This window comes from Microcaecilia unicolor, chromosome 9, assembly GCF_901765095.1.
Source record: "Microcaecilia unicolor chromosome 9, aMicUni1.1, whole genome shotgun sequence".
Classification (NCBI taxonomy): Eukaryota; Metazoa; Chordata; class Amphibia; order Gymnophiona; family Siphonopidae; genus Microcaecilia; species Microcaecilia unicolor.
Window position 1 is genome coordinate 211,439,303 of NC_044039.1, and position 17,297 is coordinate 211,456,599.

Consider the following 17,297-nt stretch of genomic DNA (forward strand, 5'->3'; position numbering starts at 1 on the left):
AACTTTTTTAAATGATATTTTTAGATTATTTTATGCAGTGGAGTTCCTCAGGGGTCAGTGCTGGGGCTTGTTCTGTTTAATATATTTGTGGGAGATATTGCTGAGGGGTTGGAAGGAAAAGTGTGCCTTTTTGCGGATGACATGAAAATAGCCAATAGAGTGGATACCCTGGAGGGAGTAGAAACGATGAGAAGGGATCTCTGAACATTAGAAGAATGGTCGAGGGTCTGGCAGTTAAACTTGAGGGATGAGAAATGGATCAGCTGTTTCAGAACAGAATTTAAGTTTTAAGAGACATCACTTTAGCCACGAAGCACGATTTTCACTAACAGAGCTTTGGCAGTTTACTGAGAAGGACCCAACGGTGGTCTCGTAACAAGGGAATACAAATCCAGCTCCAAGCTAAGTACCTATTTTGATAACTTTGCCGTGTTGTATACATTACACCCATATGGCGTCTAGCTAAACCCTCAATAGACATTATATAACGAGTGAGGGAGGGCTGGAGTGCAATGATGTTGGGTTCTGCGTGTTGCCTTTCAGTAGTCCAGCCAGAGCAACATGTGTTTTACTGAGCGCTCATTAAATCATAAGTTGAATATCACAATTTAGATTTTTATTTTGTGCACAAATCACAGCATATAAAAAGATTAAAGAAAGAATACGAAGAGTTCTACAACGGTTTCTATTATTCATTTATGATAGTTAAAATTTAATGCCAACAAGTGTAGAGTGATGCACTTGGGGTGCAGAAACCCAAAAGAGAGATACCAGATAGGAGGGGAGAGATTAGTAAGCTCGACTCAGGAGAGAGACCTTAGGGTGTTGATGTCTGAGGATCTAAAGTTGAAGAAACAAGGCGACGGCCGTGGCCAGAAGGATGCTAGGCTGCGTTGAGAGGGGCCTAAGCAGCAGAAGGAAGGAGGTGTTGATGCCCCTCTACAAGTCATTGGTGAGGCCCCATTTGGAGTATTGTGTTCAGTTTTGGAGGCCGTATCTTGCTAAAGATGTAAAAAGACTGGAAGAGGTGCAAAGAAAAGCTACGAAAACGGTATGGGATTTGTGTTGCAAACCATATGAGGAGAGACTTGCTGACCTGAACATGTCTACCTTAGAGGAAAGGAGAAACAGGGGTGACATGATACAGATGTTCAAATATTTGAAAGGTATTAATCTGCAAATGATCCTTTTTTGGAGACGGGAAGGCAGTAGAACTAGAGGACATGAATTGAGGTTGAAGGGGGGCAGACTCAGGACTAATGTCGGGAAGTATTTTTTCACAGAGAGGGTGGTGAATATGTGGAATGCCCTCCCGCGGGAGGTGGTGGAGATGTAAATGGTAATGGAATTCAAAGGAATCCGGTTTAGAGGGAATGATTCCATGGAATCTTAGCAGAGATTGGGTGGCGATGCTGGTAATTGGGGAAACAAAACGGGAGCTGAGCAAACTTCTATGGTCTACGCCCTGATCGTGACTGAATAGATAGGGATGGGTTGGAGTGTAAATTTTAAGGGGCTTTGGCGTTAGCTTCAGAGTACAAGAAGAGTGCTGGGTAGATTTCTACGGTCTGTGCCCTGAGATAGGCAAGGACAAATCAAACTCGGGTATACATATAAAGTATCACATACAATGTAAAATGAGTTTATCTTGTTGGGCAGACTGGATGGACCGTTCAGGTCTTTATCTGCCATCATTTACTATGTTACTGTGTTACTCTTTGGGGTTCTACATGGAATGTTGCTACTAATTGGGATTCCGGAATCTTGTAACTCTTTAGGATTCCAGAATCTTCAGAACTTTAGTATAAGTACAGTACTGGGCAGACTTCTACGGTCTGTGCCCTGAGAAAGGCAAGGACAAATCAAACTCGGGTATACATATAAAGTATCACATACCATGTAAAATGAGTTTATCTTGTTGGGCAGACTGGATGGACCATACAGGTCTTTATCTGCCGTCATTTACTATGTTACTAAATAATTTTGAAAGGCAAACCCTCCTGTTTACAAAGCTGCACTAGCAGCTGCCAGGCGGCAATGCTGACACAGCCCATTCAAAGTGCCCTTCTCACATAAGAACTGTGCCACGGCTTCCTCCAGCCTTTTTAAGACATAGCAAGTTGCATCCTGATAATTTGATTTGTTCTAATTGGTTCCTTAAAGCTGATTAAACTTTGATAAGTCTGGGGCATGAGTTCCTGGGTATGGTACTTCTGTTGCCCACCTTTGCTTGTCCAACCACATTACTGACCTTTACTCTTGTAGTTCTTCAGCCTTCTATCATCTGGCCACTGGCCTCTAACACTAAACTGTGTTAAGTCCTGGCAACTTCTGAGTACTGGAGGGCTCAGCCTAAAGGGAAAGGCAGTTGTTATATGTGAACCTGCACAACCTAGGTCTTGGGGTCTCCAATGTTCCCTACTAAATTGTCATTCAGTAGTGACAGTGTTTAAACATTATTTACTAACTATAACATCAAATAACTTTTTGTTAAAAAGTTATTGCCTCTAGAATGGTGCATGGTAGTACAGTATAGTTTATTACTGTGTACAGTTAAAAGCAATTTTTAAAATCTTACTACTTTTCATTAACGGACAGATGAATAAGTGTAAATCTTGGTCTGAACTTCCAGTACTTAAGGACTGTCAATCAATTAGATTAGCAGTAAATCCCTAATGAATATTTATGGGAGAGATTTGCATAGAATGGAGGTACTAGGCCATGCGTATTCATTAAGGATGAACAGAAAATCTGAACTGTTGGTGGCCCATGAGGACCAGGAGTGAAGGCCAAGGAGCTAAAACACTATGAATCCTGTTTCCAAATTGCGCTAAGGTTTTTAACATGTGTTAAAACTTAGCACACGCTAACTGTGTAAACACCCAGAGGAATATTATGAGCATCTACACAGCGTGCGCTAAAAACGCTAGCGCGCCTTTGTAAACAGGGCCCTAAGGAAATCATTTTAGAAGCCTTAATCCCCCAGATTCTATAAATGGTGCTCAAAATTGTGCGTACAAATTTTGGCACGCACCCAATTTGCACACGTAATTTATTTGAATAATGAACCAGTTAGCGCCAATAATTGGCCATTAACAATTATTGGTGCTAATTAGCAACAATTTGCATTTACGCATCTTCCTATTTAGTATTCTGTAATGTTGCGCATGTAAAGTTTTACGCACGGATCCAAAAAGTGAGTGTGTCCATAGATGGGGAATAGACTGGTCGGGGCGTTCCTAGGAATATGCATCTATTTTAAAACATTTCACACACCAGCTTCTGCACATGCTTTGAGGCACAAGCAAGTGTGCCAACTACTTGATTGTTTGGACCTAGGGTGCCACCTGTGATTCAGGGGGCAATTATGATAACCTCTGTAGGGGTTGTTTCACTCAACACCATAATTTGCTTCTCTTTTATATGTAGCTTTGTAAAATCCTGCACACACATGTGTAAACATTGGCAAATACACCTATATGTTTCAAGTTTTGCGCCTACACATGTAGATGTCAGTGCTTAAATGTGTAAAACCCAAGTGATGCCAATTTTGTTTTGCACTTTTTCTGTATGTGCCAGCAAATTCATGTGTTTTTTGCTGGTGTCCTTGTATGTATTTTACAAAACGTTCCACCTTCAGTAAAGCCTTTTGTAAAATACCAGGGGAACTGTGGATATCCCAATTCCTACTTCATTGTTCTGTTAAAATGGAGCTTTTTACATATTAGCAAAAATGTTTTATTGAAGATCTTTTAACTTTGGAAGACAGTTTGAGACTGATAAATCCCACTCACCCGATCCTACCAAAATTTTCAGCAGCACTTACCCAAAATGCTGATGATGATCCAGTGAAATCACCTTGGCACTGTCTTAGCAGTGCAAGAGCAGAGTCTTGGTGGAGCTGTGAGTTACCCAGGGGCCCTTTTACGAAGCAGTGGTAAGCCAAACACGGGCTTACCGCTCGCTAAAAGGCCAGCCCGGTGATAGTTCCTACTCCAGCAAGCACCATTTCCGGCGCTGCAAAAATATTTAATTTTTGTAGCACTGGTGTGTACCTGGCAGTAATCAGGCAGCACTGTATGCTGCTCAGTTACCACCAGGTTGTGCGGGAGCCCTTATTGCCACCTCAATGGGTGGCGGTAAGTCCTTCCCCCCCCCCCCCCCAAATGGAAGCACTTGCCGCACAGCCATTTTTTGAAAAAAACAAAGACCTGCCTTTTACCCACTGCGGTAAAAGGGGTCCTCAGCGCGTGTCAAAAACACATGCCGACACCAGCACAGGCCCCCTTTTGCCGTAGTTTCGTAAAAGGACCCCTCCCCAGTTAGTTGCAATATCCAGTCCACTAACTGAGTAACTATTTTGGTAAAGTTAGGACTGCAGAAAAATCTGGCTTAACTCTATCCAGGTGTTAATGTGGGTACTGGTATAGCATTGCCAATATCCGGATAAGTGCTGGCAGCTACTTTATCCTAAATATTCAGTGCCATGGCCCAATTCTGAATATCTGGGTATAAAGAGCCCATTGCGGCCAACGTTTAAAAGAAACAGTGACTGCTGCAGTCTGGATATTGACCCACATGTTTTTGGAGCTATGTTCAACCATTTAGCACATATAGAAGCTGTCCTTTCCCTTTCTCTCTATATATCTGTCATTCTTTCATGTCTTGCAGGAAAGCTTTTACAGGTCAATACAGGTGCTAAAGAGCAGCTATTCTTTGAAGCTCCTCGTGGGAAAAAGCAAACCATTCCAAATCAAGAGGTAAGCAAACAACTCCATCTCACAAATCTGGGAGTATCATAAACACTTATAGACATGGAAGGCCACAGTACCTGTTTCCTCTGGCTACTACTGCTTCTTTCTTAAGCTTGGTTACCTGGTTACGATAGCAGATCCTTAAACCATCCCCCCCCCTTTCCCCCACAAATAGGATTGACCAGAGGAACATTGAAAAGGGATTGCTGGAAACAAGAAAGTGTTCCCATCAAATAGGTTTCTCCACCTTCTTCACCACAGAACTTGGACTTATTTCTACTACACCTTGTGTTCTTGCCTACAGTTTTTCCCCATGTTCCAGATCTTCTAGCATTGCCTTGCCCTTTCTAGGCCAACCCTAGATCATGCACACTGCACTTAGAATTTCTTTAGGGAGCTTTGGGCTCCCCACTTTTTTAGATATCATCGGTTACTACAGAACTTGGACCTCAGGACCCAGACATTGCACACCTTCGACTCAGAACTCAGAATCTAACCAAGTGCGTAATCTTGGATGGGAACCTGACATCCACCAACCTGCTTTTCATCCTCCAGACCAGGCTTTTTTTCTACCCAGCCAAGCTGGAAGTTGCCTCTGCTCTTAGCTCAGGCTGTGGAGGAGGAGGGTGAGGCTGGGGGAAAAGAGGAAAAATGAAAGCTTGTTTAGATATTAGTTTATATATTTAACACACGTGACTTCAAGGAGTATTGATATGTTTTATGAATTTGTTTGCAGTGAACTTTGCTTCCATTTTGATTCAGCAAAAATTAGAGCCATTTTTTCTTCTTACCTTAAAATCTCTCTTTTTTTTTTTTTTTTTTGTGATCCAGATCTGCAAAGCAAAGATAACTCATGATCTTGCTTGTACTAAAGATAAACTAGCAGTATACATTACCAGAAATCTATTGGGTTTTCATGTGGCAGAAAGCCAGTGATGTGTGGCTATGGAGGATAATTATAAATGTTACATCTTGATAAAAAATTAGAAAAGATGATATTCCTGCAACCATATTCCAGCTTGGGTCTGGCAGAAGGTATTCTGCCATGGACAAAAAATAAGAGAAAATAAACTAATGAAATTTAATTCCTTTGACAGGGAAAAAAGTAATATAAACGTAGAACTGTGAGATGAAAGTTCATTTCCATTTCCAACAGAGATCTGGACAGCAAAAAAAAAGCAAAATAAGATGAGAGTACGGAAGCATGGTTCACAGTTCTAATCTATAGTAACAGGGAAGTCTTTCTATAGTTGCAATCTAAGTGGTTTACATATATTCAGGTACTTATTTTGTACCTGGGGCAATGGAGGGTTAAGTGACTTGCCCAGAGTCACAAGGAGCTGCAGTGGGAATCGAAGTCCGTTCCCCAAGATCAAAGTCCACTGCACTAACCACTAGGCTACTCCTCCACTAGCAACATTCCATGTAGAAGCCTGCCCTTGCAGATCAGCAATGCGGCCGCGCAGGCTTCTGTTTCTGTGAGTCTGACGTCCTGCATGTACGTGCAGGACGTCAGACTCACAGAAGCAGAAGCCTGCGCAGCCACATTGGTGATCTGCAAGGGCCGACTTCTACATGGAATGTTGCTAGTGGAATAGCAACATTCCATTTAGAATCTCAAATTGTAGCAACAGAATCTCAAGAGTAGCAACATTCCAGAATCTCAAATAGTAGCAACAGCAACATTCCATGTAGAATCTCAAATAGGGGAAGGGAAATGGGACTTGATATAACGCCTTTCTGAGGTATTTTTTTTGCAACTACATTCAAAGTGGTTTACATATATACAGGTACTTATTTTGTATCTGGGGCAATGGAGGGTTAAGTGACTTGGCCAGAGTCACAAGAAGCTGCAGTGGGAATCGAAGTCCGTTCCCCAAGATCAAAGTCCACTGCACTAACTACTAGGCTACTCCTCCACTAGCAACATTCCATGTAGAAGCCTGCCCTTGCAGATCAGCAATGCGGCCGCGCAGGCTTCTGTTTCTGTGAGTCAGACTCACAGAAGCAGAAGCCTGTGCGGCCACATTGGTGATCTGCAAGGGCCGACTTCTACATGGAATGTTGCTAGTGGAATAGCAACATTCCATGTAGAATCTCAAATTGTAGCAACAGAATCTCAATAGTAGCAACATTCCAGAATCTCAAATAGTAGCAACAGCAACATTCCATGTAGAATCTCAAATAGGGGAAGGGAAATGGGACTTGATATACCGCCTTTCTGAGGTTTTTTTTTTTTTTGCAACTACATTCAAAGTGTGTTACATATATTCAGGTACTTATTTCATACCAGGGGCAATGGAGGGTTAAGTGACTCGCCCAGAGTCACAAGGAGCTACGGTGGGTATCAAACCCAGTTCCCTTGGTTCTCAGGCCTCTATACTAACCATACTTCTTCACTCCTTTAACATTGTATTTGTAAATACTGCCTGTATTTTTTAAATTGGAGAAACTCTTTAAGAACTGGGAGTTAGATTGACTGAAATTCAGAAACTGAAGCGTGCTGCACCTTTACTGGTTTATTTTCTTTAGGAAGAAAAGATAGGATGGGCATCATGGACCAGCGTTTTAGGTTCTGGCTGCGAAGGGATCTGGCCAATAATTGGAGAAGTCACAGATGTAACAGCTTCATGTCTTAGCAATGATCATAAGATACTGGCCACTGGAGATGATTTTGGATTTGTGAAGATTTTTCGATATCCTGTTAAAGTAAGTACTTTTTCCCTAATGATCAGCAGATTGAAAGCAAACCATAGATTATTTTCTTCTATATGGCACCAAAATTAAGCTCTGGAATCTGTTGATAGGAAATGTGATCAAAGCAGCTAACATGGCGAGATATCAAAGAGGTTTGGACAAGTTCGTGGAGGAAAAACCTATTAAAGATTATTAGCCAGTAGCCTTGGGAGAGCCATTGCTCATCCCTGAAAATGAACATGTGACATGGACCTACTTTTGTGATCTACCGGGTATCATAACTCAGAATAGTCACTGTCAGACACAGGATGCTGGGCTCAGTGGACCTTACTCAAACCCAGCATGGCTTCTGTTTTCAACCCAGTCCTCGGGGCTTACATAGCAAGACTAAACTAAATGGATAGTGCCAGCACGGTCACCGGCCAGTGGGATAATTGTATAACAAGGGTGTCAAGAATGCTCCTAAATGACCAGAATACAGCATATACAATGTATTTGTGTGCAAAAAAAAAACAACGTTCCAACTAATAACATGAAAACTATCAAAACTGTTTAACTTATTTAAATAAATACTTTTAAATACTTTTCATGGGAAAAGTTAAGTATGAAGCAAACATTGTAAGTTCATCCTAATGAATTATTTTTATATCTTTTATTGGATCAGAGTATGAGAAATTACATTTCAGTATTGAAATTCGTTTATATAAATCATATCCACTTACTTAAAGAATATATTTAAATGAACAAAAAGTAATTAAATGATATTTGTATTTGTACCTCTTTGTTAAATTGAGGCATAATAAAGTGCAATATGGGGTGAATTCTATATATGGTGCCGAAAAAAGCGCTATTCTGTAAGCAGTGCTTAAAGTTAGGCATAAGAATAGTGCTTACATCCGGGACGCATTACTAACTTTAGGCGTGACCATTTTAACCAACTGTACACGCTTAAACCCCTTTTCTGTAGCAGCGTGCATAAATGCTAGGAGCACCCCTGTTCTGCCGACCCTCCCATTTCCACACCCTCTTTTTATTTTACTCGCTTATAAAATTTAGGTGCGAATCCCGTGCCTAAATTTACATGCGTAAGTCCAATTAAATCTAATTAGTGCCAATAATGGCTTGTTTAAAAAACAGACACTAATTAGCTCATTTAATTTAATTGCGCATGCAAGTTGGGTGTGCACACAAATTTCCACACTCAGTTTTTGACGACTTTTATAGAATTAGGGGTATTTGATTTGTGGAACTGAATCCAACTGCTATATTTAATCTTATAAAAAAATTTAGTCTACAATATTTTTGCTGGAGATCATAAAATTAACTGCAGTAAAACTATATATTTAATTTGACCTTCTGTAATTTCTTTCTTAACTGGTGTAACTGATAAGATGTTAAGATGAGGCTCTACTCATTTAGGAATATTCCGCCCAATATTTAAAAGAAAATGGCCGCTAAAACAGCACTTAGGCAGCTGTCCGGCGACATTCAGTGCCAGATAGCCAGCTATCTGGCACTGAATATCGCCGGTTAGCGGCTTAAAGATAGCTAGTTATAGAGGGTGATGTAATCATCTATCCGCCGATTTTCAAAATCCACCAAGTTTGGCGGCCACAATAGGTAGAATAACTTTGGTCAGTCTGAGTTTAACCAGCCAGCACTGAGTATCAGCTTGGCAGGTTAAAGTCAGACCGACCAAAGTTAAACCAGATAGTCAATGCCAGTCATCAGAAACAGACCGGCATTGAATATCTGGGTTTAGCACCAACCGCGGGAGACAGCCCGGCTATTTCCCGTGGTCTGACTATTGGGGCTATTAGCACATTTACAAATGTTAGAGACTAAGTGTAATAAAGACAATTCTGTAAGGCACGCCTAAAGTCAGGTGCCAGTTGCGCCCCAAAGTTTATAGAAAAGTGGCACTTCTGCGGGGGATTGGCACCATTACTTGGCTCACACGTTTGGAAGTCTTGGCGCTAGTCTATAAAAGTAGCGCGTTACTTGCATAACGCAGGGCCAAAAGTGGGCCATACCTGGGGGCGGAGCATAGCCATGTTGCCAAGCAAAGTGAGCGATGTATAGAAAACTGTTAGATGCTCACGCTGCATGGCGCACTTAGGCACGGCAGCTTCCAGCCACTGACTTGGTGTAAGTGCTCACGCCGGTTAGGTGCGTCTCAACACTGTTACAGAATTGGTGCTAAGCAGGCCCCATTTTGACATGTTAATTTAGGTCTAACAAAAAGGAAAAACAGGCACTCCCACAAGAAACAAGCCAAGCAAAAAAAGGTGGGCATGACCAGTGCAGTAGTTCAAGGTAAAAGCACAAGTCCTGTATTAAGCATATACAATAGTGCTTCCTTGAAGTCAACACATCAATAGGATGCAAAAAGCATTTGCTTGTAGGTGAACTCAACATGGTCCGTGTTTCGGCCTATGCCTTCATCAGGAGTCCAGATACTCAGCCAAAACGAGAATACACTGCAAAAGTCACAAAAGTACTATAGACGTGGCTTCAAATCCCTCCAAGTATTCTCCAATCTGCAGAAAAAGCCAGTTTTACCCTGGACTATCACATTGGTCATTCCCACATTAGTTTAGGTGCCACTTTATAGAAGTGCCCCCAATGATATTAATAACAACCCCTGACTGTAAGTGTTTTATTTCTCTTAGGAGTTCTTTTACAAAGGCGCGATAGTGTTTTTAGCACACGCTAAATGCTAGAGACGCCCATAGGAATATATAGGCATCTCTAGTGTTTAGCGCACGCACTATAAAAGCTAATGTGCCTTTGTAAAAGGACCCCTTAGTAAATAAAGTTATGTGAGTTAATCCGATTGCTCCCATTTTTTAAATTCTAGTTTTAAGTGGGAAGAGCTGATGAGAGAGTTTTATTTTCTGTTTCTGGGTTGTTACAGGGAAAGTTTGGGAAGTTTAAGAGGTATGTGGCCCACAGTACCCATGTGACGAATGTTCGCTGGACCCACGATGACAGCTTATTGGTCACTGTTGGAGGCTCGGACACCTCACTGATGCTCTGGAGCCATGAGATGGAGGGACATCGCGAAACCAGGCAGTGTGACAGTGAAGAGTCTGACCTGGACTCCGAGGAAGATGGAGGTTAGTATGAATTTAAAAGCTGAGGCAGAAATTAAGTCCGAGTTCCTTCACTAAAATCTGTTTGTGTGTGGGCTAGGCCTTTACATTTATGTGGATTTCTTCTGTGGTCCTAATTGACTCTCTCACTAGTGATTTTCTGCAAGGTCACCAACCCAGAAGCTTTTTGACATCTCTCTTTCTCCTACCTCTCAAGCTGGGACCTTTCTTTTTTTTTTTTTTTCAAAATCACTCTGGGGTCCTTTTATTAAGCTGTGGTAAAAAGTGTCCTGTGCAGTAGTGTGGGCATGTGTTTTTGGCGCACGCCAGGGGCGTATCTGCGTGGGGCCACAGGGGCCTGGGCCCCCGCAGATTTCGCCCTGGCCCCCCTCCCCGCCGTCAACCCTCCCCCACTGCTTTCTTTTGCTGGCGGGGGGCCCCAACCCCCGCCAGCCGAGGTCCGACCCGCAATCTCCATATTTCGTCTTCCTCCGTGGCCATGTGCTTCAAGGAAGTAACGCTGCCGAACTGGATTCAACCAATCAGCACTGCAGCGTTACTTCCTTGAAGCACATGGCCACGGAGGAAGACGAAATATGGAGATTGCGGGTCGGACCTCGGCTGGCGGGGGTTGGGGCCCCCCGCCAGCAAAAGTAAGCAGCGGGGGAGGGTTGACGGTGGGGAGGGAGTGGAGAGAGGCGGCGGGGGGGGGGAGGGAGGCAAAAATGTGCCCCCCCTCTCTGGCTCCCCCTACCGCCGGATTCCAGATACGCCCCTGGCGCACGCCGGGTCATTTTTTATCGCATCTGGGAAAAAAGACATTTTTTTATGTTTCAACATTTTTTTATTAAGACAATGCAACTTGGGGGTCACGTGATGCCAGCAGGCGGATAAGACGCTCTCAAGCCCTGCTCCGACCCTGGTGTAATATTCTGCTTAATTAACCTGTTTTCTCGAACCCCCGCCGCAACGAAAATAGCCTACCTGCAGCTGACACGGTCTGGAGTGTTTGCGGGTGAGGTTTCGGGGTTGGGAAGGTGACCGAGCCGTGGTATGCCGGCAAAAACACCGAGGCCTCCCAGAGATCGTGCACAACCCATGAGCTCCAAGATGGCGTCCCCGGTGCCCAGTAGCGCGGTGATCACGTTGCAGGAGGAGGCAGTTCGCGAGTTGACAAAGCAGATCACAGCGGTGCTGGATGATAGACTTTCTAAGTTGCAGGCTTCTGTGGACACGCTAAATGAAAATATGGAGAGGCAAACAGCGCAACTTCAAAGTGCAGAGGAACGTATTGGTCGTCAAGAAGACAGGTCAGAGGCCCTGGAGGGAAGAGTAGAGCAGGTGGAAGCTCTGGCGAGGCAACTGACGCAGCTAACAGACGACTTAGAGAACAGGAGCCGCAGGAATAATGTTAGAATAATCGGTGTCCCTGAATCAGTGAAAGATGGAGACCTGGAGGAAGTGACGTCACTGAAGCAGATGGCTGCCTAGCGTTCTAGCTCCCGTTCCTCGATACATATAAAAGCTATAAAAAGCCATCACCAACCTTTTTGGAACTTTTTGCAGTGTTCCCCGCTGTTCATCATCGATAACAGAATGAGCAAAGCGTCTTCGGCGCGAGCTAAAGAGCAGGAGAAGTCAGCTGGCGGCGGACCGGCTAAAACCGCGAAGCGCCACGAGGTAATGGCGCCGGTCTCTCCTTCTGACTCTGATTCGGCGCTCTCACTAGCAGAATCGCGGAAACCGCATATCAAAAAAGGGATCTCAGGCGAACTTCGCCAGATTTTGAGCGGTATACAATCGGATATAAATAAATCGAAGGAGGAGATTTTGGATAGAATGGAGTCGCTGAGCTCAGACCTCCGTGAACTGGGGAGCAGAGTTGAGGAGGCAGAACTTAAGCTGGAAGAGCACTCGGAGTCTATACAAACATTTGAGACCAATCTCCAAACCCTAGATCAAAAATATGTAGATCTAACCTATAAACTGGATGATCTTGAAAATAGGGGACGGAGAAATAACCTTAGATTCCGCGGAGTCCCGGAGGGCGGAGAGACAGAGAATGTTATTCACATTGTACAGACACTGTGCGCCAGTTTGCTGGGGGCAGATGGAGCAGGGGTAAAGATTGAGATCGACAGAGCACACAGATCCCTGGGCCAGCGGCAGGAAAATAGAACACGGGACATTATCACCCGGTTTCATAGGTATGAAACAAAGGAACAACTGCTCAATTGCGCCAGGAAAAAGCCCAACTTGGACTATGGCGGGACCCGTATATCTGTTTATCAAGACCTATCACAGTTTACCTTGCAACAAAGACGTTTGATGAAGCCAGCTCTGGACATTTTGGCCAAAGAACAGATTGCCTATAGATGGGGCTTCCCCTTTTCCCTGATTTACTCACTTCAGGGTGTTAAGATGAGAGCTACATCGCTGACAGAGGCATGGAAATCCCTGCACGGGGCAGGCCTGGTACAGACAACCAAACCACCAGGCGCTCTGGCCCCAGCCACGAAGACAAAGCTTCAAAAGTGGCAGAGGATTCCTGCCACTCCTAAAAGGAATATTCCAAAAAGAAAAGTGGCTGTGGAAGAAACTTGAACTTGGCCAGAAGAAAACTAGCCGAAACTGTTTTCCGGGTTGGTAATGTTGTAGAGAGTTAGGTAAAATACTCTCTGTTTCAAGTTTGACAATACAATGTACTTAGTTTATTATTGCTATTATATGCATACTTGAACCTTAACTTTAAAGCCCATAGAGTATGTAATAATCATGGCTGTGAGGTATAATGTGTATAAAGCTGCATAGTTATGTGAAACTAAGAAGAGGGGGAATGTAAGGTGATGGCAAATGGGCAGGATCCAATCAAACATGCGGGCGTTTACGAGTGCTCGAGTTGTGCCCGTGCCATTGGTGATGACATAGGATATCGGGGGGGGAGGGGGGGCTGGGGTGCCTGGATGCAGGTGTGTTATTTCCTCATTTCCCACTATTGGGACTTGATCCCTCTAGTCGGTGTTAAACAGGAGGGGATGGGGTGGGTATGGGTAGGGGGAGGGTCATTAAAAGGGGGGGGGAGGGTTAGGATAGGAAGGGAGCACAATTGGTACTGGATAACACAAAAACATGAAGTGGAGGGTTCCCACTTGGTGAGGGGTAGAACAGATGGTGCAACACCACAGGTATGAATACAGACTTAAAAATCTTATCATATAATGTCAAGGGGCTGAATATGCCTCAGAAAAGGCAGAAGTTCTTCAAAGAGATGCAGTTGCTTAGGCCGCATATTATACTATTGCAGGAGACTCATCTCCGCAGGGCACATGAGAGACTGTTAGCTCATCCAGAATACCCAAGCGTCTTCTTTGCCTCCTCTGCCGATGATTCCAGAAAGCGTGGGGTGGCAGTTCTGTTTCATAAAACAATCTCGGCCCAAATAAAGAAAATCAGACGGGATCCGGGAGGGCGTTTTTTGCTTCTGCAAATTGTCCTGGGTCAGGTAGATCTCACACTTGCCTCTATTTATGCCCCTAATGAGCACCAGGGAACTTTTTACACTAAGGTGAAAAACATACTCGCTACGTTCACTAGGGGTTCCCTGATTATGGGGGGTGACTTTAATGAAGTTATGGATCCTGGGGTGGATAGATCTGGGAGACCACCACAACCGACATCTAGGGATTCACTGGCTTTGGGTTCCTTGGTCCACTCATTAGGTACCCTAGATGTTTGGAGACTGAGTCATATGACAACCAAGGACTATACCTTTTTCTCCCCTGTACATAAGTCATACTCTCGAATCGACTACATTTTCCTGGATGTTACACTAGCAGAGAGGGGCCCGAGAGCAGAAATTGGCAGTATAACAATCTCAGATCATGCCCCAGTATGGGTGGTTTTACCGACTATCAAAGCAGAGGTTAAAGACCAAAGATGGACACTTAACACAGACCTATTATTGGAGGAGGAAGTGGTGGAGGGGTGTAGGAAGGTCCTGAAAGAGTATCTGGAGTTAAATATGGAATCTGGCCCCCCCCTCAGTGTGGTGTGGGATGCAATGAAGGCAGTCTCAAGAGGTCACTTTATACAGATAGCTAGTAGACGTGCTAGGGTGCGTAGGATCCAGCTGGCGCAGTGCTTGGAAAAGATAAGGAAACTGGAGGCACAACACAAGTTGGGAGGCTCCCAGGCTGTTTTGGAAGAGTTGCGCGGGCAGAGGCTCCAGCTGGATTCTATTTATTCAGAACAGCTAAGTTGGTTACAAACCAGAAACAAAGTTAGATCTTATGAATTCACTAACAAGGCAGGTCGACTCCTGGCCATAAAGCTGCGTAGGCAAAGAGTAGACCGAACGGTCCCTCACATAAGGGGCTCGAAGGGGGAGTTGCTTAACACGTCTGAGGCCATAAGGAGGCGCTTTAGTGAATTCTATCAGAAACTCTATGCGCAGGAGAACAATCCACCTGAAAATGCTATTTCGGAATATTTGGCAGAGAGTCAATTGACTTCTTTAACTAGTCAGCAAAGAGCAGCTTTAGATGCACCGGTCACCCCAGTTGAGGTACAAAAAGCCATCCAACACTTACCATCCTGCAAGTCACCAGGTTTGGATGGATTCCCCAATGAATTTTACAAGAAATATACCATTGAATTGTCCCCACTGCTAGCCGATTTATTTAACTTGATAGGGAAGGGAGAGTCTCTGCCCGCTACCATGTTGGAAGCGTGGATTGCGGTGTTGCCCAAACCGAATAAAGATCATAATGATTGTGGATCCTTTCGCCCTATATCTGTTTTAAATGCTGATGTCAAGATCCTAGCTAAAGTCTTGGCCAATCGGCTGGCTCCCTTGCTCCCAGCGGTTATCCATCCTGACCAGGTGGGATTTGTCCCTTATAGAAAAGCTACTGATAATACTAGGAGAGTGGTTGATTTAATATATCTGGCTAAGAAAATGAAGAGACCTCTATGCCTCCTTAGCTTGGATGCCGAAAAGGCTTTCGATCGGGTGCATTGGCCATTCATGTATAGGGTGATGGAGACCTTTGGAATAGGACCACAGTTTTGTAAATGGATACAAGCATTCTATAGCTCCCCTAAAGCTTGTATTCGGGTGAACGGGGGTAATTCGGGGATGATACCCTTGCATAGAGGCACTAGACAGGGTTGCCCTTTGTCCCCCCTATTATTTGCCATGGTTATGGAACCATTTGCAACCCGGCTGAGAAATAATCCAAGCATATCAGGACTAACTATGGGTGGGAGAACTCATAAACTAGCCCTTTTCGCGGACGATGTCCTGTTATTTGTTACGAACCCCCTGTCCACTTTCCCCGGGCTTCTGCGGGAGATAGAGGAATACTCGACCATGTCGGGATTTAAAGTTAATATGTCCAAGTCTGAGGTCTTGAACATAACCCTCCCGACGGAGCTCAGGGACTCACTGAGGACCTCCTATGCATTTAGATGGGCAGATAAGAGCATTCGTTACCTGGGGGTTAACTTGACAGCAGACCTCTCTGATCTCTTCTCGGCCAACTATAAAGGTTTGGCAGAGGCTCTCATAGAAGACTTGGGTAAATGGGGTGACATTACCCTTTCGTGGTTTGGTCGAATAGCAGCAGTAAAGATGAACGTTTTGCCACGCCTATTATATTTATTTCAGGCTCTCCCAATCAATATGCCACGAAGATTCTTATCATCCTTACAGGACCGTATAATGCGTTTTATTTGGGCAGGGAAGCGTCCACGTATGGCACGCACGGTTCTGTATCAAGGCAGGGAGAGGGGAGGGCTGGGTGTACCCAATTTGGCCTGGTACTACAGAGCAGTTCAGGCACGAGCAGCAGTGGAATGGTTCCAAGACTACCCAGACAGGCAGTGGGTACAGCTTGAACAATACACCCTGGGCGATAGGTCACTGGGGGCCCTCATGTGGATTCCGGGTTCATTTAGGTCACTGGAGACAGGACTATGCCCATCAATATACGTCACCCTTTCCAATTGGGATAGCATGTTCCTACATCGCCGCACAACGCTATCCCGTTTATCCCCCATAGCCTACAACCCATTGTTTTACCCTGGAATGACAAAAGGAGTATTCACAAAATGGTTCACTGGGGGCCTACGAACGTGGGGTCAGCTATTCGATGGAGAGAAACTGTTGTCCTACCCTGCAGCTCTTGAAAGATTCCCGATAGTGGGGTCTGATAGATACTCATACCTTCAACTGGCCTCCTTTCTTAAGACAAGCGCAGTTCGGGAGGTCATGGCTAGGGAACAAACTGCGCTGGAGCTTATTTGTGACGGCCCACCCACTACGGCTGGGGTGATCTCTCGCCTCTACCGCATTATTAATAGATATTCCCCGAGCTACACGCTCCACAGGAAGAGTTGGCAGAGGGAGCTGGGTATGGTAATTGAGGAGGCAACATGGGAGAGGATGGAGCGGGCAGTTACGAGGGTGTCGTCTCATGTGCCCTTTAAGGAAAATGCTGTGAAGCTATTGTACCGTTGGTACTTGACGCCTGAACGTCTACAGCATATCTATCCCACATTGTCAGGGCTGTGCTGGAGGGGTTGCGGAGTAAGGGGCACAGCTGGTCATATCTGGTGGACCTGTAAGAAGGTCAGGGCCTATTGGAGATCGATTCATAGCAGGCTACAACGGTGGACGGGCAGCCCATTGCCATGGAGCCCAACTTTCTTTCTATTCCATGGGGGGGCGGTGAGTCTTCCCAGTGCTCAG

General features: G+C 44.6%; 1 protein-coding gene across 1 annotated transcript in view; it reads left to right on the forward strand.

The window, feature by feature from the left end:
* EML5 (EMAP like 5) overlaps positions 1-17,297 on the forward strand; it is a 388,000-nt gene that overhangs the window by 251,227 nt on the left and 119,476 nt on the right. Inside the window, exons 25-27 of the mRNA XM_030214976.1 lie at positions 4,672-4,760; positions 7,287-7,463; positions 10,369-10,570. Coding sequence (XP_030070836.1) covers positions 4,672-4,760; positions 7,287-7,463; positions 10,369-10,570 — 468 coding nt within the window. The remainder of the gene's footprint in view (positions 1-4,671; positions 4,761-7,286; positions 7,464-10,368; positions 10,571-17,297) is intronic.